Raw genomic sequence first — 24,429 nt, 5'->3', positions numbered from 1 at the left:
GACTCCATCTCAAAAAAACAAAAACAAAAACAAAAATACTCAAGTACTCATTGAAGCTTTGTTGGTAATTACAAAATATTGGAACAATTCTAAAGGCCCATACAGCAGAATCACTGAGTAAACTATGATACGTTTCCCCCAGTGGGGTACTCCACTGCTACAAGGAAGAATGAGGAAGATCTCTGTGAACTGCTATGGTGACATCCAAGATACCTTGCTGGGCAAAGAAAACAAAATGCAAAATAATGTCTCTAGTATGCTATTAATTCCTTTTGTGTAAGAAAGAAGAGGAAATAGCCGGGCACGGTGGCTCACGCCTGTAATGCCAGCACTTTGAGGGGCTGAGGCAGGTGGATCACCTGAGGTCAGGAGATCGAGACCAGCCTGGCCAACACGGTGAAACCCCGTCTGTACTAAAAATACAAAAATTAGCCAGGCATGATGGCAAGTTCCTGTAATCCCAGCTACTCGGGAGGCTGAGACAGGAGAATTGCTTGAACCCAGGAGGCGGAGGTTACAGTAGCTGAGATTGTGCCACTGCACTCCAGCCTGGGTGACAGAGTGAGACTCCGTCTCAAAAACAAAAACAAAATCAAGAAGCACAGGAAAGATAAAGCAGAAACTGAAGAGATGAATAACTCTGGAAGTATAGGTGGGAATGGAATGGCAGGACCGGAGGAGTGGATGGAGCAGAGTGCTCTGACCAGACCTTTGGAACCACGTTAATGCTTACATTGTGGAAAAGAGAAAAGAAAATCGTAGTAGAGACAGGGTTTCACCATGTTGACCAGGATGATCTCCATCTCCTGACCTCGTGATCCACCCGCCTTGGCCTCCCAAAGTGCTAGGATTACAGGTGTGCAACACCACGCCCAGCCCGTGGTTTTTTTTAATCATATATATGATTCACAAATATTTTCTCCAAGTCTATAGTTTATCTTTTCATTATCTCTTTTTTTTTTTTTTTTTTTGAGACAGAGTCTCACTCTGCCGCCAGGCTGGAGGGCAGTGGCTCGATCTCAGTTCACTGCAACCTCCGCCTCCCAGGTTCAAGTGATTCTCCTGCCTCAGCCTCCTCGCGTAGCTGGGACTACAGGTGTCTGCCAACACGCCCGGCTAATTTTTGTATTTTTAGTAGAGACGGGGTTTCACCATGTTGGCCAGGATGGTCTCGATCTCTTGACCTCGTGATCTGCCCGCCTCGGCCTCCCGAAGTGTTGGGATTACAGGCGTGAGCCACTGTTTTTTTTTTTTTTTTGAGATGGAGTTTCGCTTCTTGGTGCGATTTTGGCTCACTGCAACTTCTGCCTCCTGGGTTCAAGGAATTCTCTGGACTCAGCCTCCCGAGTAGCTGGGATTACAGGCATGTGCCACCAAATGGCTAATTTTGTTTATTTAGTAGAGATGGGGTTTCTCCACATTGGTCAGGCTGGTCTTAAACTCCTGATCTCAGGTGATCCACCCACCTCAGCCTCCCAAAGTGCTGGGATTGCAGGTGTGAGCCACCGTGCCCAGGCTTCATTCTCTTAACAGTATCATTTGAGGAGCAAAACCAGTTTTAAACCTGTCACAGAGGAGACTTCTGATGAAGTCCAGTTTATTTTTTATCTTACAGATCATTGGTGCTCTGCCTAAGAAATCCTAACCCAAGGACATATAGACCTTCTCCTGTGTGTCTTCTTTCTAGTTTTCGCCTTTCCATGTTGGACTGTGATCTGTTTGGGGTGATTTTGCATGTGTGTGAGGTCTGGATTCCAGTCTGGTTTTTGCATATGGATGCCGTTATCCCAGCACCACTTGTTGAAAAGGCTGGCCTTTCTCCACCACGGTGTCTTTTGCCTTTATCAGAATTGGTTGTCCATATATGTGTGAGTTTGTTTCTGGACTCTATTCTGCTCCACTGGTCTGTCTAGTTTTATGTCAATACCATGCTGTTTTGATGACCTTAGCTTTAAACCAAGCCTTGTGCTAAGTGTTGCTGTGCTAAGGGGCTTCAGGTACCAAGGCGGCTTATGCCTCCTTGCTGGGTGTACGTCAGGGACCCTGCTGTGCGGGAGGAGCCACTGAGACCCTGGAGACAAAGAAGGAAGGCCGGGGAGGAGGAAGGGAGGAGGAGGAGGGAAGGACTGGGAGAGGAGGACGAGGAAGAGGGCCATTGCTGGTATAGGACTCATTCACAGAGCATGGACTAAGTGCGAAGGGCACACAGCACTGAGTGTGGCAGGCACAGCCCAGCTCTCATGGCACTTCCAGGTTAGTTGAAGTCCCTCAGCCCTGGGTTCCAGTCCCTGTGTCCTTGGGCACAAAGCTCCCAACTCTGAGTGTCAGCTGCTCCTTCTGCAAAAGGTCTCTGATGTGTGCCCAGCAGGGAATCGTCACATGCCTTCCCAGATGAAGCGCCCTCAGCACAGCGACACTTGGCACAACAGCTTGGTTGCTGTCACTATTGTCTCCAAGTCTCCTCTGTGACAGACCCTCATTCTGGGTTGCCTGCGCTTTCTTGTGGCATCCTGTGTCACACCCGACTTCCAGCAAGACCTGGAGAGGTGGGAGGATGGGAACTTTGTGTGCATCCCCTGGGGAGGCACGGAACGTGGTCGAGGAGGGCTGGGTGATGGCCCATCCTCTCCCTCAGAAAGTCCTCGTACACCCCTTGCCTGCAGCAGGCAGGAGGTGTTCTGATCAGGGTTCAGCCCTGTGATGTCCTCATAAGCTGCAAAATGGTAAGGTTAAAATTCTGCATTCCTTCTTCACGTATTATCTAGAATTCATCTATAAAGAAGAATGTTCCCACATCTGTTCTGTAGTTACCTTGATCTAGAGTTACAACAAGCAAAGCAGTAAACATTTCCTTCTTTCTCTTCATTTGTCAAATTGCAGGAGGCTGTTCTCCGTGAGCAGCCTCCACAGGTGATCGAAAGGGTTTAAGTATCATTACCTGTTCGTGAATGTTTATATATTTTTGTTTGATATGTTTCAATAAATGACACTCATTCTTTATTGATGCACAAATCAATGTCCCTTCTATTCCCTGTTTTTAACAGCATCAACGACAACAAAATTGTAGGCTTTAAGCCCAGGGCAAATGAGAATATCTAGCCAGAATTTATAATCGTTAGGTTGTTTTGTTTTCTATCACAACTAATATTGATTTTATTGTAATGATGGTGACATAAGGTTTCTTTTAAAGATTTTTTTTTTTTTGAGGCTGAGTCTTGCTCTGTTGCCCAGGCTGGAGTGCAGTGGTGCAATCTCGGGGCTCACTGCAACCTCCGCCTCTCGGGTTCAAGCAATTAAGTCTCCTGCCTCAGCCTTCCGAGTAGCTGGGCCTACAGGTGCAAGCCACCAAACCTGGCTAATTTTTTGTATTTTTAGTAGAGACAGGCTTTCACCACGTTTGCCAGACTGGTCTCGAGCTCCTGACCTTGTGATTCACCCGCCTCGGCCTCTCAAAGTGTTGGGATTACAGGCATGAGCCACTGCGCCCGGCCTCTTTTAAAGATTTAAAGAAAAATGTTCATCATCCTCAACAAAGACCCGAATCCGGCAACATATAAAAAGGATTCCACACCATGACTGAGTATGAGACCAGGAATGCAAAGTTGACATCCAAAAGTCAATTAATGTAATACATAATAACAGAATAGAGGGGGAAAAAACCCACGTCATCATCTCAATAGATGTACAAAAAGCATTTAATCAAATCAGACAGGCTTTCACCATGAAAACAGTGAGGGAGCTGGGACTATAGGGAACCTCCTCAACCCGAGAAAGGGTGTGTACAAAGACCCACAGCGAATTCACACTCAGTGGTGACAGACTGAAGGCTTTCCCCTAAGATCGAGATCAGGAGCAGATAAGGCTGTCAGTTTTGCCACTTCAGGAGGGGCTAGCAGGGCACTTAGGCAAGAAAATGAAAAGATGTGACAGGAAGAAGTGAAACTAGTCTAATCACTGATAACACTTTTTTTTTTTTTCTCTGAGACAGTCTCGCTCTGTCACCCAGGCTGGAGTGCAGTGGCACAGTCTTGGGTCACTGCAACTTCCACCTCCCGGGTTCAAGCTATTCTCCTGCCTCCATCTCCCAAGTAGCTGGGACTACAGGCTTGCGCCACCATGCCCGGCTAATTTTTTAAAATATTTTTAGTAGAGATAGGATTTCACTATGTTTGCCAGCCTGGTCTCGAGCTCCTGACCTTGTGATCCACCCACCTCAGCCTCCCAAAGTGCTGGGATTATAGGTGTGAGCCACCGTGCCTAGCGAACATGATCTTATATATAGAAAATACTGTTATTTTTGAGACAGTCTTGCTCTGTCACCCAGGCTGAAGTGCATTTATATATATATAATATAAATGTTTTATATATATAGATAATCAACTTTTTTTTTTTTTTTTTTGAGTTTTGCTCTGTTGCCCAGGCTGGAGTGCAATGGTATGGTCTTGGCTCACTGCAACTTCTGCTTCTCAGGTTCAAGCGATTCTCCCGCCTCAGCCTCCTAAGTAACTGAGTTTACAGGAGCCTGCCACCATGCCCGGCTAATTTTTATATTTTTAGTAGAAACGAGCTTTCATCATGTTGATCAGGCTGGTCTTGAACTCCTGACCTCAGGTGATCTACCCACCTTAGCCTCCCAAAGTGCTGGGATTACAGGCATGAGCCACTGTGCCCAGCCTGACACAATTCAGCATAAAGTTTTTGAGGTCTTTGTATTATTCCAGTGGGCCAGTTGGTGAAACTTGAGTACGATCTGTAACATGCTTGACTAGTAACTGGTATCAGTGGAAATCTCTTGGTTTATATAACTGAATTATGGTCATACAAGATTTTGGTTTTTTGTTTGTTTGTTTTTGAGACAGAGTCTCCCTCTGTCACCAGGCATGACCTCAGCTCACTGCATCTTCTGCCTCCTAAGTTTGAGCAATTCTCCTCCCTCAGCCTCCTGAGTGGCTGGGATTACAGGCGCCTGCCACCACACCCAGAGAATTTTTGTTTTTTTCGTAGAGATGGGGTTTCACTATGTTGGTCAGGCTGGTCTCGAGCCCCTGACCTTAGGTCATCTGCTCACCTCAGCCTTTCAAAGTGTTGGAATTACAGGTGTGAGCCACCATTCCTGGCCGAGACTGTGGATTTTTGCAGATTTTTTGTAAATCTAAAATAATTTCAGCCAATCATGGTGACTCATGCCTGTAATCCCAGCACTATGGGAGGCTAAGGCAGAGGATCATTTGAGCCCAGGAGTTTGAGACCACCCTGGCAAACGTAGCAAGACTGTCTCTGGAAAAAAAAAAAAAAAAATGAGTGCCTGTGGTCCCAGCTACTTGGGAGGCTGAGGTGGGAGGATTGCTTGAGCCCAGGAGTTGGAGGATGTGGTGAGGTATGTTGGGCCACTGCACTCAAGCCCAGGCAACAGAACACAATCCTGTCTCAAATATAAAATAATTTCTAAATAAATTTTGTTTTTCAATCTCAGGGTCCTAGTCGTGCACTGCTTATGGTCCCCTGCATGGAAGTTCTGATTTATGATCTGTGCAGTGGTTATGCAGGCCTTTCTGCCTCCCAGAGGTCCTGGTGAGTGGGCATCAAAGGCTCCTCAGGGCTCTGTGCAGGCTCAGGGAGGAACTTTCACTTCCATCCTGATGCCGGTGCCTCCAGAGCTAGATGGGAGAATGGCGGCTGGGTGGACTGAGCCAGGGTGGGGGCTTGGCTGGCCCTTCTGTCAGTTTGAGCTGGCTTGAGCCTAGACAGGGCCCTGACAGCCTGGGTGGGCTCAGAGGGAGGGAGGTGGGGACCAAGAGACCCGGGGAGGGCTCCCGGGGCCAAGACCCAGGTTCCTGCCCTGCACATCTGCCCAGGAACTTCCTCAGAAGCTGCTGATGTCAGGCTTTGGCTTCCTGCTGCGGGCTGAGATGAGCTCCGACGGGAGGACATTCAGGCCTTGGAGGAAATGAGAGCTCGGCCGACAGGAGGGCCTGGACTCATGCAAAGACACGTGGACGCCAACAAGCACAGACATGGATGTGTGACAGGCCACCAAGGAGCACGCAGATCTGAATGTATGATGCACACGGACACACTGGGCACAGCCCACTGGCACCAATGTCAACCCCTGCGTGGTGGCCTGCATCCTACCCTTCAGGGAGGCCCCACGAGGCAGAGCAGGGGGCCTGCAGTCAGGGCAGATTCCAGGCAGGGAGGCTGAGTGGGGAGAGAGAGCCAGAGGATGCAGCCACCATCACTCCCTGGCACTGCATCTCTGTGTCCATGCATCTAGGAGGCACTCCTCCATCGAGCCCCAAGAAGACTGTCACACCTTGGTCTAAAGCAGGGGCCTGGCCTGAGCCCTGACCCCTGCCCTGGAGCTCACAGAGGCCCTAGCTGGGGAGTATCTGATTTCCAGGGGCGGGCCAATGATCAGGGAAGGAGGGATTCTGGGAGAGCCAGGCAGGCTCTGAGCCTCAGGCTGGCGCTGGGCTTGGGGCAGCAAGGAAGGACCAGGTGCAAGGGCAGAGCCACGTGGCCAGACCCACAGCATAGTCAGTGCCTGCATGTGGGCTCCCCCAGCTCCTGCCTGTGCCTCTGGTCAGTCTGGGCTTTGCCACTTCTGCCCAAAACGCACCGCAAACCTGCCCAAGTCAAAAGAGGAAGTGGCATTAGGCACAACTGGGAAAGCTTGTTGGGAGGGGGCTCCAGGTGGGGTGAGGTGGGTGGCCGGGGGCTCCAGGCGGGGCGAGGTGGGTGGCCGGGGGCTCCAGGTGGGGTGAGGTGGGTGGCTGGGGGCTCCAGGCGGGGTGAGGTGGGTGGCCGGGGGCTCCAGGCGGGGTGAGGTGGGTGGCCGGGGGTGCTCCAGGTGGGGTGAGGTGGGTGGCCGGGGGCTCCAGGCGGGACGAGGTGGGTGGCTGGGGGCTCCAGGCGGGGTGAGGAGGGTGGCTGGGGGTGCTCCAGGTGGGGTGAGGGGGGTGGCCGGGGGTGCTCCAGGCGGGGTGAGAGGGGTGGCTGGGGGCTCCAGGTGGGGTGAGGAGGGTGGCCGGGGGTGCTCCAGGTGGGGTGAGGTGGGTGGCCGGGGGTGCTCCAGGTGGGGTGAGGGGGTGGCCGGGGGGGCTCCAGGCGGGGTGAGGAGGGTGGCCGGGGGGGCTCCAGGTGGGGCGAGGAGGGTGGCTGGGGGCTCCAGGCGGGGTGAGGAGGGTGGCCGGGGGTGCTCCAGGTGGGGTGAGGTGGGTGACCTGGGGTGTCCAGGACACACAGTCCTCAGGCGCTGCCTCTCTCAGCCTGACCCTGAGTGGGCTCCGTCCTCCTCAGGGTGGCCCACGGTAGTCCCCCTCCTCACTCTGAGTTTCCTGTCCCAAAGTTCTTTTTTTTTTTTTCCTGCTCACACCAGTGATCTCCACACCTTAGCAGTCCTGTCCCAAAGTTCTAAGGAAGTTTCCAGAACTGTGTCTCACCATACCATCTTGAGTCAGCCTTGGCTCAGTGTCCATCTCACAGGCCTGGAAGGGGCAGGAGTCAGCCTCTCTAGACCACAGAGCCTGAGTGTGGGGAGGGCTGCGGTCTTAGGAAGGTAGCGGCGGGTTGTTACCCTGAGGCAAGAGGGCTTTAGGGCAGAAAGACACGGCAGGTGACTGTGTGGGACTAGAAGCACAGGAGAGGCCTGGGAGAGGATTGGCCCACAAGGGCCGACCCTCTTTGCCAGCCAGGAGGCCTTGGACGGGCTCCCTGGCAGGATGGCCCTTGTGCATGGAGCCCCTGCGACCGACTGAGGCTGGCAGGCATCAGGTTTCCTGAAGGAGAAAAAGCTTGGTGGGGTCCATTGTGGCTGGGGTTCACTTGGACTCTATTCTAAAGGCAAAGGTAGCTGGGAAGGGCTTCTGCAGAGGAGGGTGCAGCGGGGGTTGCCAGGAACAGCGTGACTCAGGGCAGGGAACAGATAAGGTGGGTGGGGGAGTCAGCCCTGAGCCTGGGACTGGCTCCAGCATGACATGGGGGTCTGCAGGGCCTGCTGGGACCTGCTGAGCATGCAGGGCCCTGGAGAAAGTGGGGCAAGGCAGCAGGGGGCACACCCACAGCTGGAGCCGACCCAGATGGACAGCTTGGGCTCCGCCACATGGGGCTAGGCAAGGAAGGGGCAGGAAGCGGTGAGGCGGTCCCCAGCTGGCTGCTGTCCCCTGCTCAGGCTTTGGTTTCCTCCCGGCCGGCCTGGCCTGGCCTGGCTCCCTGTGGTACGGTCATGCCCCACGCACCCCCTCCACTTAGACGGGGCGGGGAGATACCCAGGCTGCTCTTCCTCTTCTGGGTCGACCTCTGAGCAGCAATCGGGGCTAAGCGCTCCCCAGCTCGCCTTTACACACAGCCCGTGCCACTGCAGCCACCAGCACCATGAAAGACGAGGTGGCTCTTCTGGCCACCGTCACCCTCCTGGGAGTCCTGCTGCAAGGTGGGCTGGCTCTTATCTAGGAAGAGGGTGGGCCTCAGATCCCTGCAGCCTGCCCTCTGCCCCCTAGGCCCAGGGGGAGGGCAGAGGTGGGGACTCCAGCCCAGGCCCAAGCTGGAGGAGGGTGGGGACTTTTGGGGATGTGAGGGACACCCAGCTGTGAGAGCTGTAGGACTTGGGGGTGGAAGGGCGCCAGGACAAATAGTGGGATAGCCATGGGCTTGGGGAAGTTGATCCCTGCTCTTTCCAGCCGTCCCCTCTCTGGGCATCCAAGCGAGCGGCTCCCATTCCCTGGCCCTGCTTCAAAGGCACTTCCATACTGGGACCGCGTGGAGCAGGGCAGGGGTGGGACTCCTTCCTCCAGCACCCTAAAAGGAACCTGCTTGATGTGTTTCTCAGCCTGGCTCTGGAGGACACATTCCTGGGCCAGATATCCTTGCCGCTTAGGGACACCACTGCCCCACAGTGTGTGGGCTAGGATAAGGCAAAGCCTAGGGAGGGGGCTCTGAAGGGGCTGAACAGACAGGCCAGCCTGACCTCCAGCTGTACCTGCATTGAGCTGGACGGCCACCCTGTGACACCCATCTGCAGAGGGCCCAGCACCAAAGGTGCGAGCGCTCAAGGGGAGATGGTCAGACAGCAGGTCTCGGGAGGGAGTGCACAGCCACCACTGGTCTGTGTGTGATCCGGCCTGGCCTTCTGACCAAGGGGAGGGCTGCTGTTCAGGTAATCCACCAACCTAGGCCTCCCACCGAGGGCCAGCCCAGTCCTCTGCACCTACCCCAGTCCTGGGGTCCTGAGGTTAGGCTAGGACAGTCCCAGCTGCAACCTCCTGGCAGCAGAAGAGAGGGTGTCTGTCAGATTTAGGCTTGGGATCAGGATGCAGGAATAGAGAAAGTGAGGTTGGGAAGCACAGGGACCCGGGTTTTAGTGATCCTGGACTGAGGCAGGGTCAGAGGGCCGTGCTGGTGGGCTCTGGTAGGTGGGTGACCAGGGACTGTTAGCCACAGGGACTGTGCTTCCTTGCACCTTGGGAGGATACAGCCAGTTCTGCAATCAGGCCCCAGAGGCACTTCCTGGCCAGGGACCTGAAAGCTGCATTTGCCTGTGTTTTGCGAGTGAAATGATTCAGAAACAAAGACTCAAGTGGGCTCTCTCGCGAGCAGGTGTCCCTGTGCCGGAGTCACCCATCCTCCCCCATACACTCACAGGTTGGGACAGAGCCTCTCTGCGCCTCAGGCTTCAGCTCTGCCCTTCCCGCTGAACGTCAGGGACACAGGGCAGGCCAGGGATGGGTCAGACGGGCGATCACCTCGGGAGAGAGCGGGTAGTTGTGCCGCCTCAGGGAAGGGAGGACACCGCCAAGTGCAGGGCCGGACTGCAGGATCCCTCCCACCCGCATCTCCGCATCTCCGGATGTCCAGACCTGACTCCTGCTCCCCCTCCGCCCCCAGCCTACTTCTCTCTACAGGTGATCTCGGCGCGCAGGGCCTTCCGCGTGTCGCCGCCGCTCACCACCGGCCCACCCGAGTTCGAGCGCGTCTACCGAGCCCAGTGAGGCGCGGAGGGAGGGCGCGGGGCGGGGAGCGAGCCCCGGGCGGGTTCAGGTCGCAGGACCAGCCTGGCCAGGGCGCTCATCCCACCCGCCCACCGCAGGGTGAACTGCAGCGAGTACTTCCCGCTGTTCCTCGCCACGCTTTGGGTCGCCGGCATCTTCTTTCACGAAGGTCGGGGTGTGGGGCAGGGGCGCACGCGCTGGAGTCACTCGGGCCCGCGCAGCGCGCTCACCAGGCCCGCGCGCACCTCTCGCAGGGGCGGCGGCCGTGTGCGGCCTGATCTACCTGTTCGCGCGCCTCCGCTACTTCCAGGGCTACGCGCGCTCCGCGCAGCTCAGGTGAGGGCTCGGGGGAGCGAGGCGGGGCCGGGGAAAGATCGCGGGTAGGCGGGGCTCCCGGGGAGCGGGGCCCAAGCTGGGGGCGGGCTGCGGGCCGGGGGCCACCGCCTTTGGGGATTCGGTGGGCGGGCCTTGGCGGCGGCCGGCCTAAGTCCCCGTGGGGCCGGGGTTGGGGTGGTCAAGAGGCGGGGCGTCCTCGCGCCACCGCCCCGCTGACCGCCGCCCGCAGGCTGGCCCCGCTGTACGCGAGCGCGCGCGCCCTCTGGCTGCTGGTGGCGCTGGCTGCGCTCGGCCTGCTCTCCCACTTCCTCCCGGCGGCGCTCTGCGCCGCGCTCCTCGAACGGCTCCGGACGCTGCTGCCGCGGGCCTGAGATCAAGGCCGCCGGAGCCGGGGAAGAAGAGCCGGAGCCTCCAGCTACCCCGGGGAGGGGCGCTCGCCTCCGCTTCCTAGTCTCTCATTAAAGTTCTCATGACCCAGCCACGGGCTGCGTTCTCTGGGTTTGCGGGGGCGGCGCACCGCGGGGAAGCCTGGAGTGGCCCAGCCCAAAGCCAGCGCATCCCCACGTTCTTCCTACAGGCGGCGTGGGAGGGACTGCGAAGGAACGGGACCTCCTCTGGGGGCGGGACTGGGTCCGGTCTAACTTCCCACCCCCACTCCCTGCTCAGCCTCGGGGTCACAAGGCCGACCATTCCAACCACCTCAGCGCTCAGCGCTCTCCTCACCGGTCCCCCTCCTCAGGGGCCTCCCCTCTCCTGACGCTCAGCCACCCAGTCCCTCGTCCCCTGGCCTTCACAGCTGACACCAGAGCTTGTGGGTCTCTCCCCAGGTGAGGACAGGGGCCTTTTCCTTTTGGTCAGCACTGGGTTCCCTGCGTTAATTGTAGGTGTTCAGGGCAGCCCTCCCAGGTCCGCAGAGCTGCGGGCACCATGTGAACATAGTGAGTGACAGGTGCTCTCAAGGAAATGTCCAGAAGCCTTGGGGACCCAGGTGAGGCCCACCGAGACAAAGGAGTGATTTTTAGCCAAGCCTGCAAGAGAAAAGGAGAAGAAAGGAGAGCTTTCCAAGCAGGGGCAGTGGTGTGTGCAAAGGCCCTGAGGTGAGCGGGAGACCCTAACATGTGCCACAGAGACTGTTGAGGACCCAGGATGAGGACCAAGCTGAGACACACATAGGGGAACAAGGAGACTGGGAAATGCCTTCAGCTTGAGGCACTAAGGGAAGGCCTTGTCCCAGGCCTTGGACATGGGGGAGGAGGCATTTGGGAGACTTGCATCGGCATCGTAGTCCAGGATTCTGGGCTGGTTTCACTCGTGAATTACTGACTTTGCAGCCTGATCCTAGAAATGGGGGTGAGGCGGCACTGCAGCTGCACAGCCAGGTGCTGGGCCCCACGCCTGCAGGTCAGGCTGGCTCCTTTGCTTAGCAGGGAGAGGTCGCAGTTGGTGCTGGGTGGGGAGGCCCAGTGCCAGGCTTAGCTGGCATGTTGGAGCACAGCCCAGACATCTGAAGCCAAGCACAGGGGCAGAGGAGATGTCCAGGGAGCTCACATTTGAGGCACACACTTCATTAACTCTTTATTACAAGTCACGCTCTTATAGAAGTATATGTGGACTTACATGAAAAAATCAAATGTATCCAAGAATAAAAAACACAGCACATAAAGTAGTATATGCATTCCAGTGTTCGCGCCAGAGACAGCGGGCGCCCAAGAAAAAGCTCTTCTAAAACGACCTGGCTGGGGCAGGTCGGTGCAAACGGTTCCAGGCCTCAGGCACAGTGTGGGGGCCGCCTGCCTCCTCTGCGGCCCGGCGGGCGGGGACAGCACCAGCTCCTGGGGCCTCCGGGCCAGCGGCGGACCCCAGGCCGGCCCGAGCCTGGCGCCGGGCAGAACCCTTCGGGCAGGGCCATATCTGACCCTCCGGGGACGGCAGTGACGACATCCCCAGAAACATGGGCTTCAGGGCTGGCCACAGGGTACCCTCAGAAGCCCTCGGCTTAGTCGGCCTTTTTCAGAAAGATCTGGAAGAGTCAGGCCCAGGGTCAGCAGGGCCTCTGAGCTCCGCCGTCTCCCTCGCTGCTTCCCATGCCTGGCCTGGGCCTGCCCAGCCTCACCTCACTCAGAATCACCCATACAGGGGAGTCCGTCTGGATGGAGAGGCGCAGAGCTTCCAGAGGGCCGAAAGCTGGGTCCACCTCTCCCTCTGCCACTCCCTTGTAGAAGGAGCCTGGGGGAGGGCAGTGCTGAGAGGGTGTCCCTGAACCCCAGCCCATGCTCTCCCCCAGCCCCTACTCACCAATCTGGAGGTAGCCATCGGGGCTCCGAGGGTACCGGAGGGTGGCGGCGCGGCCCTCCTGCAGGGCCTCCTTGTCCGACTGAGGGTTCTGGGGGCAGAATCAAGGGCTGAAGCAGGTGGCCTCGGGAGGCCTGGCCTCAGTGCACACCATACCCTACCACACTTACGTCAAAGGGCAGCACCTCCACAGACGTGTTGAAGAGCTTGTCCTCCGGGTGCTCAATGTTCCCACTGCGGAAGAAAAACCTGCAGCCAGGCAGGCCTGTGAGCTGCTGCAGGGGCAGCGCTCCAGCACGGCACCCAGGGCCCAGCAGAAAAGGCCAGGCCTGCGCCAGGGGGACTCCCAGGTGGCTGTCAGGCTGTGCGAGGTGACTAGGGCCTTCCTCTGGGAGGATGGTGACAGGAAACATCCCTGAGCTCCTAGGGACTGCCTTAGTCCTTACGAGGTAGCTACCGCTAAGAGGCCCGCTTTTCAGATGAGGAAACTGAAGAATGTGAGGATAAGTGATTTGCTGGTAGAGCCTAAACCCTGGTGGCCACCCAGCCCCGCCCCCACTGCAGACCCACGGTGCTGGCACTGACCGCTCCAGTCGCAGGGGCTGGAAGAAGCGGAAGCGGATGAAGTCCCCTGCGGCGGGGGTGAAGGCCCAGAAGAAGTCCTCGCGCAGGTAGGCTTTCTCCAGGGTGAAGTGCTGGTATGTCTTTAGGCTTGTGCTCACCTCTGCTGGTGGGTTCACATGTTCCTTCCGCAGTGCGTGCTTTCCAAAGTCCTTGTCCTGCAGCAGTGGAGGGACAGCAGTGATGGCGTGGGCCCCGACCCGAACCCTGGCCTAGGGGGAGCACACAGCGCAGCCCACCTTCAGTTTCTGGATCTTGCCAGCCAGTGAGGAGTGGGTACCCACGTGCTGAAAGAGGGACGGCTTGAAGCGGATCCGCAGGTTGGCCTTCTGCCGGTCACAGTGCTTCTGTGGAGGGTGGGAGACACCCCGGGGCTCGGCTTAGCCCTCCTTACCCGACATGGCCTCTCCTGGGGGATACCAAGGCCCTCCCACAGCTGACAGTGCCCTCTCTAGGTGATCAGATAGGACAGGGACACAGTCTGTGCTGGAGGCTGCCTGCCCATTGGCCTTGCCCCTGCCAGTCCCTCCACCCCTTGCTCACCGCATCCTTCTCGGGGTTGCAGACTTTCACCCACAGAATATGGTCCAGGAGCCAGTCGATGGGCTTGTCCCGGTAGAACATGAGGATGAACTCTACAATCAGGCTCAGGTCCAGCGACTTGAACATCTTCCCTGGTGGGGAGGGGACCTGAGTGGGCAGTGCTGCTCCACTGGACTTCCTCTTACTCCCTGCAGGGCTGTTACCCCCTCACCCCGGAGAGTCCCACAGCAAACCCAGGGGCAGGCTTCAGGCAGGTGTGGGCACAAGGAGACAGACAGGTGGTGACGCCAGACATGCCCAGTGAATAGGCAATGGGAACAGGCCAGGTGGGGCTGCGGCGCACACACACCAGGCAGGGCCCAATCTGGGCAGAGGCTCACAGCGGACACAGCGTGGGACTGGGAGAGAGGACGGCAGCGGCAGGTGGGACAGAAAGGCACAGTCAGGTTAGGGGAGGGGGCACACCAATGAAGCCCAGCTGGGAGAACTCCAGGATCATCCAGTCCTCTGAAGGCTGCTGCAGCGCGAAGTTCTTCATGGTGCTCAGGTAGTTGGGCTTGGCCACAATGTCGTCCTCCAGCTGCAGGGTGAGCAGAGAGGGGCTGTGACTCAGGAGGCGTACCAGATGGACCAGACCCAGAGCAGGGGAGGGCAGCGCAGGGGTGGGGCTGACCTGCACGTAGTAGATGCCTTTGGACTGCGCATACATCATGAGGAAGCAGTAATCGAGGTTCTGTTTGGTCCTCCACCTGTGGGCCGGGGCAGGGCCTCAGGAGCTGAGACCCCTCCACCTCCAGTGTGGCTCCGCAGAGAAGCCACTGGGTGGGCAGCCTCCCCCCACCCCATGCACGGGTCATCCCAGGGAGAATTCAGGGCACTGCAGGGCGATGCCCTGGATCAGACACCAGTAGATGGGTTCTCAGCACAGGTGGGCAGGTTGCTGGGGGTATGGGGGAGTGCCAGTACCTGACTCTCTCCTTGGGGTCCCCAAAGGACTCTCGGAGGCGGGAGAAGTCAGGGTAGAAGTGGGGAGAGGGTGAGATGATCTCCAGGAGCCCGGAATGGATCTCGGTGGGGAACCTGGGGCATGGGAAGGCCCAGTCCGTATGCAGCCTCCAGAGGCCGAGGGGGGCTGAGTCCATCAGACCCTGGCCCGTTCTTGAGACTCACCCAGTGCCAGCCCCCCACCCAGCCAACTGAGGCAGCGGGGCTCCAGAGGGCTGGGCCACTTCTGCACACCCACCCTCTCCCCGACCAGGTCCTTGCCTCCCCACAAGATAGGGAAGGCACTATCTTCTGGGGAAGCAGGAACCTGCCAGAACAACACCCCTCAAAGAGCCCTCCCGCCACTAGCTCTCTGGGGCTGCCGGTACTCACAAGGCCTTGATATTCTCTGTCACTGCCGAAGTGTACTGTGGGTCAGTCTGTGGGGAGACCAAGCGCCCTCCCTTAGCCCTGCTGCCGCCCCAATAGGCCTGGACGAAGGGCTTGGAGAAAGGGCGCAGGCTTCAGGTATCCCCCCACTCACATGGAGGGAGCAAGCCTGCTGTGCTGAGGGCGGAAGAAGGGGGCCCCCAGAGACAGCCCTTTCCCTTTGGGACACTCAGGGCCACTGGCGGGGAGAGCTGGGTAACAGGCCTGGGGGTGGGAGAGCACCAGAAAGCCCTTTCTTTTAAACTTTCTATCTTGGAACATTGGCCAATGAAACTAGCAACTGAACTTCCGACAGCTTTCTCCTCTGGAATGGCTCCTGCTGTCATTTCTCCTGCACCACAGGGGCTCCTCTGAATGTCCCACAACCCTGCAACCAGGCTCACTCACCTCAGCAATCAGCACCACAATGACTGAGTCCTCCTTCTCCTGTGGGCTCAGCTCGGAGATGAGCGAGTGCAGAGTGTCAGTCAGGTACGAGTGCACCTCGCGCCGCACGCTTGGGATGCCCATCACCACCGACACTACGGGGGACAGAGGTGTGATGCTGGAAAGGGCACTGGGGGGACACCTCGCCCCCCCACCCCGCTGTCCTTCCCGCCCACGCCCCTACCTCCAGTGCGGCCCTGGCCCACGCGCACAGCGGGCTGCAGACTGCTCTCCTTGGCCAGCAGGTGTGGTAGGTGGTGGAAGACAGTGGGCAGGTGTAGCACCTGCCGGTGCGAGCCGTTCCACGGCTTCAATCGGGGGTCCTCTGGGTGGGTCAGAAAGGATAGGGACTGAGACCAGGCAGCCTACAACCACCCCGCCCCCACCCTTTCCCCTTCCTGTCCCAGACCGCACCTGTTAGGTGGCCCCAGGTGCGATTGCCCTCTCCCTCTCGCAGCGCCTGCCTCTCCGAAACGGCCCTCTTGATCTCATCCAGCACCAGGTTGAGCTCCTTGGAGCGCTTGAGGCTCTCCTGCTCAGCCGCGTGCAACCGATCCCGCAGTGCCAGAAACTCCCGCTGGTAAACGTCCACGACGTCGCCTGCAGGTCATATGCAAGCCATCACAAGGGGGCAGTCTAGAGCTGCTCTACAGGCCCCTTGGGTGTGCCAGGGCACACATCTGGATGCCCATCTGTGTAACGGCTCATTTACATCTATTCCTGTGCCTGCCACATGTGAGCTAGCTGTGGTCACTCTAAAGTCACTCTAAAGTCATGTTTGTGGTGAGAAAACCGGGGGAATTAGTCCTCTTCTAGTACTCTCCCTTACTTTCCTATCCCCAAAAGAAGCATCTGAAGTGGGAGGACACTTTGCAGACATAGGCAGGGAATCCTAAGCAAGGGCTGAACAGCCTGAGACTGATTCCTCTCTGTCCATTGGCCTCCAGTGCCCACTCCTGCTTTTTGCAGCACATGCTCCTTCCAGGGCGTGGGATACCCAAGGTCCTGGTGCTCGTTATTCACTGTCCTCGTGGTGGTCGCTGGTTGCTAACCCTATACTGGATTCTTAGCCTCACAATGGACACAGTGGGTGGCTGCTGCAGTTCCAGGAGCCCACCTCACCTCGGATGAGCAAATGAGGTTGAGAAACCAGCTCCGGGGCTGCTCAAGGACAGTCAACAGCAGCGAGGGGACTAGCTTTGAATGCCCCGGTGCCTGTGTCTCTGGAGACCTGTGCTGCAACTGGGCCACCTTGAAGGGTCCGCATGCCACCCCAGGAGGACCCATGTCAGAACCTCCAGCTGGGCCCAGGCATGAGGGCCGTAGGTGGCTAGGCCCTGGCTCCACTGTTCTGGCAGGGACCAGTGAGCAAGCATGAGATCAACAACCTCCTGGTGGCTCAGTGCCCATAGTCTATGCAGCGGTATGCTCAAGGCCTCTGCCAGGCGAGCCTCTGCAAACCTATGTGGGCTATAAGGCCTTAAATTTCCAAGTCTCTAAGTTTTAGAAGCCTGACAGAATTCGCCCTACCCCCAGGCAGCTCTTCCATTCCTTGATCCCTGGTGGGTTCACAGACCCCAGAGTTCCCTGGGATGGCTTCACCCCACCAGCAGCCCTGTGCATGATCAAGGTCATGATCAGGCAAAGTTCAGTCGCCTCAGGGCACACCCCTTTGTGAAGCAGAAGCAAAGGTCTAAGTGCCAAGTGACCAGGGAAAAGGAAGCGGTGGACCTGGGCAGGAGGGAAAGGTTTAAGGAGCCGGGAGCCAGGTAGATATTCCCTGAGGCATCTCTTATCCAAGAAACTAGCCCCCACCCTCCGACACCCTGTCTCTCTGGGGCTAAAGGCTGAGGCCAAGTGGAGCCTCTGGACAGCCCGTGGCAGTAGGGAAGGGGGAGTCCAGTTACCAGATCTGCCAGGCTCCATGTTGAGCTACCCTGGAAACCTGACCCCTTGAATGCAGACCCGGCTACCCCCAACACTCATCCTTTGCTGGGCAGCACCGTGGCATAGGCAGCGGTCGCCCAGAGGGATGGGACTGGAGGTGCTGAGGCCCACAGAACCATCAGGAGAGGGTTCAGAGCCACCTGTACCTGCAGGTGTGCCTCCCTCCTGCCTAGATGCCAGTCCCCGCTCGCCTACCTACAGCCACCACCCACCTCCACCCCTACCCCCCACTCTGGCCTTCTCTGTTCCACATGAGTGCCCCAGGTGGACAGGCTAGGTGGGCAGTGGTGGGTGATGCTGCCTGAATCACCCTGGCAACAGCCTACTCCTTACCCTGGCTTCCTTCCTAGAGGCCTCCCCTCTTCCCCAGGTCCTGTTTACCAGGAGGTGAAGGGCCCCACGAGCTCCCACCTACACCAACCCTTCTGTCATTTCTCTGCGTACTGCAGGCCCTGGCCCTGGGCAGCCTCTCCCGCCTTGCCCTCATCCCCAGCTTCTCTGTGGGTCCAACTCTGTGACTGCCTCTCCATGGCCAGGCCCCATACCAGGGCTCTGCCAAGCCATGCTGGCACCTTATAACATTCAGGGGCTGGAGAGGCAGCTCAGGTGAGAGGGGCCAGCCTGGGAGCCCCTGCCATAACCTTTCTGCCCCAGAGAGTAGGAAGGTGTGAAGGGGCTGGCCCCAGAAGGGCTGGAACAGCGGGCCACAATGTTAAGAGCAGCAGCAATGAGGCCTGGAGGCTGTGTCACTCTCCCCTGGAGGCAAGTCATTAGGACACCCTGCGGCCAGCAAACCATAGCTTCCCCTGCTTCCCTCTTGGTTGGGGAAAGATTAAAGAGCCCGAGTGGGGCACGACCTTTGTGTCCCATACTTAGGTAAAAGGAACCGGCTCAGAGGGGCATAGGCAGATGTCAGGCCCGTTAATGGTCTGCTGTCACCATTCATGGGGGTGGCAGGTGTCTGCCTCCTCTCCAGACCTTGCAACCTCCTTGGGAGTCAAGGAGGGTGTCCATGGTTGCTCAGGTCCAGGCCTGGAGAGGGGGACAGCCTGGAGGTTGGGAGTGCTGTGTGGCTGAGACTCTGAGTCACCCCTAAGGGTCTGCCTCCTTGGGCAGATCCTCAGCAGGTGCTTGGCCAAGAGCCACAGTTTGAGTGCTGGCAGAGCTGCTTCACTGGCTAGATATGAAATTGGGCCCAAACGCTTCTCCAGGGTCCATCTTGCCTTGGTCTAATAGACTTTCCTGGGCTTGACCCTGGAAAGCCCCACTGAGCCCCACCACTGCTTCCAGGATGCCACCCTCACCTACTGTCCTTCCTCTCTGGTTTCCGGCCCACCTCCTTCCTTCCCTGCAGATTCCACTTCCTGAGTCCTTCTCTCAAGTTCCTGGACCCCCGCTGGCTGCAAACTAGAGGCCAGGTTCCAATATGGCCTCAGACCAGCTAAGTCTGGCTTCACCAGGGGCTTAAGACAGATTGTCTACATGTGACAATGAGATGGGTTCACATAATAGCCTGGATTTCTAGCTTTTCTTGCGGCCTCCAAAGACCTGGTCCTACTGGGTCACCACAGAAACAAGTGACAGCCTCGACAAGGCAGGCCAAGGTCACCCCCCTACCCATGCCTCATAGGATTCTTAGGCTTCCATCCCCCAGGGGCCGGGCCCCTTGCATCTAAATGCTCCCCTTCTTTGGCTGGGATGCTCTCCTGCTCCCCAGGCCCTCAGAGCCAGCCTCCCAGATGCCCCCCAGGTACAGTGGGTCCCATGGAGCCAGTGCCTCCCCCTCACTCTGCTATCCTAGAGACTGGGTCCCTGTGGTGAGCCAGGCTTGCAGAGGCGGCTCCTGACACCAACGGTGTGGGTGGGGGGGCATGCAGCTGCTGTGGGAGGCACACACTGGCTGAAGACAAGGGGCTAGGGCTCATGGCTCTCCCCACAACTTGAAGAGTGTGCCCCAGCACTTCAGATAAGCCCCACCTAGGCCTTCCTGCCAGGCTGCTTTTATGGCCACCCTGCCAAGGGCCCAGAAGGTCCTTCCCCAGGTGACACACCCTACCTACAGAGAACTCTGCCCTAGCCATGTCCTCCCTTGATAATATACCGCACCACCGGGACCTCTGCCCCAGCCATCCCTCCCCTGTGCCAGGCAGGCTCCCTGCAGAGTCCCTGGGTGATGCCTTTCAGGTCCTGGAGCCCCAGCGCCAGCCCAGGCCGCTGCCCTGACAGAACCAGTGCGGCATGGGGGCGCGCCGGCAGAGCTCGGCGGGGGTAGCTGGGGCTGGGAGGGTCCGGAAAGCTGCAGGTCCCCCCATCCCGCCCTCCTCCCCAGGCTCTCCGGGGTGGCGCTCCGGGACAGGGGAACAGGGAAGCAGGTGGCGCGGAGGCCGAGGGCAGCTGGCTTCAGCCCGTTTAGACTTCCGGGCAGGACGCCGCTTTCCCGGCACCTCCGGACCGAGGGAGCAGCGCCTCCGATGGCTCAAGCCTCACTCGGCCCCACCACCGCCAAGACTCGGACAGGGTGGGGATCGGTCCGCAACCTCCGCCTGCAAGGGCGCTAGGCAGACGCGGAGGAAGGGGGCCAGCCAGGGAAGCGCGGGGAGCGGGCGGGGGCCGCACAGGAGCGCAGGGCCGCTGGGGCCGGGCTGGCTCGGGACACCTCCCTCCCTCCCGCCCTGCCATAGGCCGGACGCTGCCGAGGCTTTCCGGGCGCCCAGGGGAGTCCCGGGGCCCTGTGTCCCGCCGGGGTCGCCCAGGCCGGCGCAGAGCAGCGGGAGGCGGGTTGCGGGTGCCCTCGCGCCTGTGTCCCTTACGCCACCCCAGCTCCTGCCCAGGTGGCTGTGGCTGGCGTCCCAGGACCCCCGGTCACAGTCACCTATGTGACCTTGCGTCTTTGACCCTCTCTGGGAGTCCCACGGGTCCCTAGCTTGCGGGTGGGAGCCACCAGTCCAGCGTCGGGACAGCCGCGCCAGCGGAGGCTAGTCCGGAGCACTCACGGGCAAGGCTGGCGCTGGGCGGGCGGGCGCAGCCCGGGCCTGAGAACGCCGCGGCTCCAGCAGCAAACAAGTGGGGGAGGGTGGGAGGGGCGTCCTCCGCGCCGCTCGGGCGGGGAAGGGGCGCCTGCGTCGGCTTCCGGCCGCCTCCCGTGGCCACAGCCGGGCCCGCTCCCGCCGCCGACGCCCAGGTGCGCCAGGTGCGGGCCAGGCAGGCCGGGCAGGGGGCGCGCTCACCTTTCTGGCCGCTGAGCGCCGCGTACCAGGACAGCGAGAGGAAGGCGCACAGGCAGAAGAGCAGCAGCGTCAGGAAGGTGCCATTGCGGAGCCTCATCTCCTCTGGTGCGCGGCGGGCGCCCGCGGGGCCGAGGCCGCATGGCCCGGGGAACCGGGGCCGGGGCGCAGGGGCTGGGAGGAGGCGGCGGCGGCAGCGGCGGGGGCCCCGGCCCCGGGGCAGGGAGGGGCGGGGGACCCGGGGCCGGGCGGGGACGCGGTTAGGCCGGGATGGTGACCGGACTGGGCAGAGCGCCGGCCGCTCCGCAGGGGCGCGGGACACTGGCGACCTCGCCTCCGCGGCTGGGCCGGGCCGGGCCGGGCCGGGCTGGGCTGGGTTGGGCTGGGCGGCGAGAGCCGCGGCCCGGCCTGGATCTGAGGCCTGGATCTGGGGCCGCCGCAGAGTCGACGGCGCAGGGCGGGGCGGCCCGGATTTAAAGGGACCGCAGCAACCGCCGCTGCCTGCGCCGCGAGGGGGCGGGGTGGGGGGGGACGGCGCCTGGGATCCCGGCGGGCTCCCGTGGCTCTACGTGGGCTCGTGCGAGTCGACCTCAGGTGAGGCCGGAGTGCGAGTACTGGTCGACCGCAGCGAAGCCGCGGCCCGCCGCAGGTCCCCTGCGCCCAGACCACGACCCCATTCGCACGTTCTCAGGCTCTTTCCCGGGCGTGAGGGGCTCTGGGCAGCGCGGGGCACTGGAATGTTGGAGCCGGGAGCGGCCGTTGCCTTCGCCGCCGCCCAGGGCGCTTCCCAGCTCAGGAGCTTCCTCTGGGCCGCGGGACGGAGGCGCGCCGGGGCCGGGGAGGCGGGAACAATGGGCCCTTCTAGGGGGTGTCAGGGCCAGTGCTCGTGGGTGCAGAGCAGTGACCAGCCCAGAACCGCGCCGGCTTCCCGAGGCCGGGGCGCGCTCGCGCGCCGCTAACGGGAGCAACGGGCCCTGCCGCGTGTGGTGCGGCGGCCGCCTCGCCCCACCCAGCCTGCTATTGATGGGCGCCCACGCCTTCATTCGCGTTTTTTTGTTTTTCTTTCTTTTTTTTTTGAAACCGAGTCTCGCTCTGTCGGAGTGAAGTGGCGCGATCTCGGCTCACTGCAACCTCCGCCTCCCAGGTTCAAGCGATTCTCCTGCCTCGGCCTCCGGAGTAGCTGGGATTACAGGCGCACGCCACCACCTCCAGCTGATTTTTGTTTGTTTTGTTGTTGTTGCGGTGACTCGGATAATTTTTGTATTTTTGGTAGAGATGGGGTTTTACCGCAGGCCAGGCTGGTCTTGAACTCCTAACCTCAGGTGATCCCCCTGCCTAGGCCTCCCAAAGTGCTGGGATTATAGGCGGGAGCCTCTAGGCCCGGCCCATTCGCGTTCTAATTGCAGGCCCTCCCCAATCCTCTGTGGAACCAGAAAGGGCACAAATTCTAAAGGGATTGGTCCAGCGCTGCCTCTAGGCAGGCTTTGGGCAGTCCTGTGGGCGCGGTTCCCTGTGGAGGCTGCAGGGACCTCTCTGCCCCTCCCGCCGCTGGGAGGCCTGAAGGGGCTGGACTGGGAGTGAATCGGCTTTGTCTTCCTAGTCCAGCCTGGGCCCACACCTGGCGCTGGGTAGAAGCAGGAGCTTCGAGGGTCTGGACAGTGCTCGAGAGAGCTTGATGCCAGGAGGTGTGGCCCGGCCAGAGGCTGAGGTGGGCTGGATGCTGGGGCCCTGTGTTAAAAGACAGGGTTCCCCATTCTGCTCCTGGAACTTTCCAAACTAGAGACTCGGCCGTGTAGGAACCTTCCGGAGAAAACTGGTGTTTTCACAGGTGTCTTCTATTTGTGGCAAAGGATAATGGCTTTTCACTTAGGTTGTGACATAAAGGGCCTTAGAAATTGTTAATGAGTTACTTAACTTTAAAAGTGAGTCAGCTAGGCCAGTTGGGTGACTCATGCCTGTAATCCTAGCATTTTGAGAGGCCAAGGCGGGAGGATCACTTAAGCTCACAAGTTCCAGACCAGCCTGGGCAACGTAGTGACACCTCATCTCTATAAAATTAAAAAATTTTGCCGGACGCAGTGGCTCACGCCTGTAATCCCAGCACTTTGGGAGGCCGAGGCGGGTGGATCACGAGGTCAAGAGATCGAGACCACCCTGGTCAACATGGTGAAACCCCATCTCTACTAAAAATACAAAAAATTAGCTGGACATGGTGGCGCGTGCCTGTAATCCCAGCTACTCAGGAGGCTGAGGTGGGAGGATCGCCTGAACCCAGGGAGAATCGCCTGAACCCAGGAGGCAGAGGTTGCCGTGAGCCGAGATCGCGCCATTGCACTCCAGCCTGGGTAACAAGAGCGAAACTCCGTCTCAAAAAAAAAAAAAAAAAATTAAAAAATTTTAAACAGGTTTTTTCGATTTTTTTTTTTTAAGACGGAGTCTCAGTCTGTTGCCCAGCCTGGAGTGCAGTGGCGTGATCTCAGCTCACTGCAGCCTCGGCCTCCTGGGTTCAAGCGATTCTCCTGGCTCATCCTCCCAAGTAGCTGGGATTACAGGTGCCCCCCCTACGCCTGGCTAATTTTTGTGTTTTTAGTAGAGACCAGGTTTCACCATGTTGGCCAGGCTGATCTCGAACTCCTGACCTCAGGTGATCCACCCACCTCAGCCTCCCAAAGTGCTGGGTTTACAGGTGTGAGCCACTGCACCAGGCCAACTTTTTTAAGGGAGGAAACAAGTCTGCTGGGCAGTGTGGCCTACACCTGTAATCCAAGCGAGACAGCCAAGTATTAAAGGGGTCCCGGGGAAACTCCCACTGGCCTAAGTACTGGAATAACTGGGTGCAGTCACAGAAGCTTCCACCCTTTGCAGGGGGGAGGAGCTTGACCTTCGGGTGGAACCTGGGATTCAATCTGTGAGGCGTGGAAAACAGCAGGACTCTGACTTTGATGAGAGTCCCTGGTTCCCTTTTTTCCCAATAAATTCCATTTTTCTCACCCTCAAAGTGTCTGTGAACCTAATTTCTCATGGCCATGTGACAAGGACCTGGCTTTTAGCTCAACTAAGGAGAAAGGCCTACAACAGTTTGGCATGCAGCATGGGGCTTGAGAAAGGGTGAGTGAGATGCAAACCAAGAAATTTATTTTCCTCTCTTTCTAAGCCTTTTCATCTTCGGACTTCTGAGGGGGAGGGCAGGGGAAACCGTGACCCCACCCCCATTGTTCCCAGGGGTCGGAAGGTCGGCCTTGGTCTCCGTGGCCTTATCCTTCCTACTTCTGGAGGGATGGGTGAGTGGCGGTTTTCTGTCACCCAGGCTGGAGTGCGACGGCTTGATCTGGGCTCACTGGGTTCAAGCGATCCTTCTGCCTCAGCCTCCTCCCAAGAAGCTGTGATTACAGGCGTGCACCACCATGCCGGCTAAGTTTTGTATTTTTAGTAGAGACGGGGTTTCACCATGTCGGCCAGCTTGGTTTCTAACTCCCGACCTCAGGTGATCTGCCCACGGTGCCTCCCAAAGTGCTTGGCGTGGTCCTGCACACAGGCATTTTTGAACTTTTTTCTTTCCTTCTCCCCACCGGGTCAGAAGTTGACTTTTAAGCAACTTTTTCTTTTTGGACGGTATTTTG

At 58.8% G+C, this 24,429-nt stretch overlaps 2 protein-coding genes and 1 pseudogene across 4 annotated transcripts; 2 read left to right on the top strand and 1 right to left on the bottom strand.

Moving 5' to 3' along the window:
- Positions 1-5,801: 5,801 nt before the first annotated feature.
- On the top strand, positions 5,802-7,757 carry LOC105716761 (uncharacterized; annotated as a pseudogene).
- A 385-nt stretch (positions 7,758-8,142) lies between these two features.
- On the top strand, positions 8,143-10,927 carry LTC4S (leukotriene C4 synthase). The gene is made up of 5 exons (XM_012451567.2): positions 8,143-8,431; positions 9,883-9,982; positions 10,085-10,155; positions 10,241-10,322; positions 10,552-10,927. Exons 1-5 carry the CDS (start codon positions 8,374-8,376, stop codon positions 10,691-10,693), a joined length of 453 nt encoding a protein of 150 aa, XP_012306990.1. The 5' UTR covers positions 8,143-8,373; the 3' UTR covers positions 10,694-10,927.
- A 957-nt stretch (positions 10,928-11,884) lies between these two features.
- On the bottom strand, positions 11,885-21,120 carry MGAT4B (alpha-1,3-mannosyl-glycoprotein 4-beta-N-acetylglucosaminyltransferase B). Of its 3 annotated transcripts, none has more exons than XM_021676311.2 (15): positions 20,813-21,120; positions 16,053-16,238; positions 15,823-15,963; positions 15,600-15,733; positions 15,156-15,202; positions 14,745-14,858; positions 14,452-14,527; positions 14,244-14,358; positions 13,779-13,909; positions 13,475-13,582; positions 13,200-13,393; positions 12,785-12,863; positions 12,618-12,705; positions 12,436-12,548; positions 11,885-12,342 (listed from the first exon to the last, which is right to left on the bottom strand). In XM_021676311.2, exons 1-15 carry the CDS (start codon positions 20,907-20,909, stop codon positions 12,319-12,321), a joined length of 1,647 nt encoding a protein of 548 aa, XP_021531986.1. In that variant the 5' UTR covers positions 20,910-21,120; the 3' UTR covers positions 11,885-12,318. The 3 variants fall into 3 exon arrangements, with proteins under 3 accessions (XP_021531986.1, XP_021531988.1, XP_021531987.1); XM_021676313.2 differs by having other exon boundaries at positions 12,181-12,342; positions 13,520-13,582; positions 20,813-20,944; XM_021676312.2 differs by having other exon boundaries at positions 12,182-12,342; positions 12,785-12,848; positions 20,813-20,944.
- Positions 21,121-24,429: the final 3,309 nt, after the last annotated feature.

The sequence above is a fragment of the Aotus nancymaae genome, unplaced genomic scaffold, assembly GCF_030222135.1.
Source record: "Aotus nancymaae isolate 86718 unplaced genomic scaffold, 86718_ANA_hifiasm-v0.15.2.pri h1tg000015l_1, whole genome shotgun sequence".
NCBI lineage: Eukaryota > Metazoa > Chordata > Mammalia > Primates > Aotidae > Aotus > Aotus nancymaae.
The sequence above is the reverse complement of the archived record's forward strand: the minus strand, read 5'-3'. Positions and strand labels throughout refer to the sequence as shown.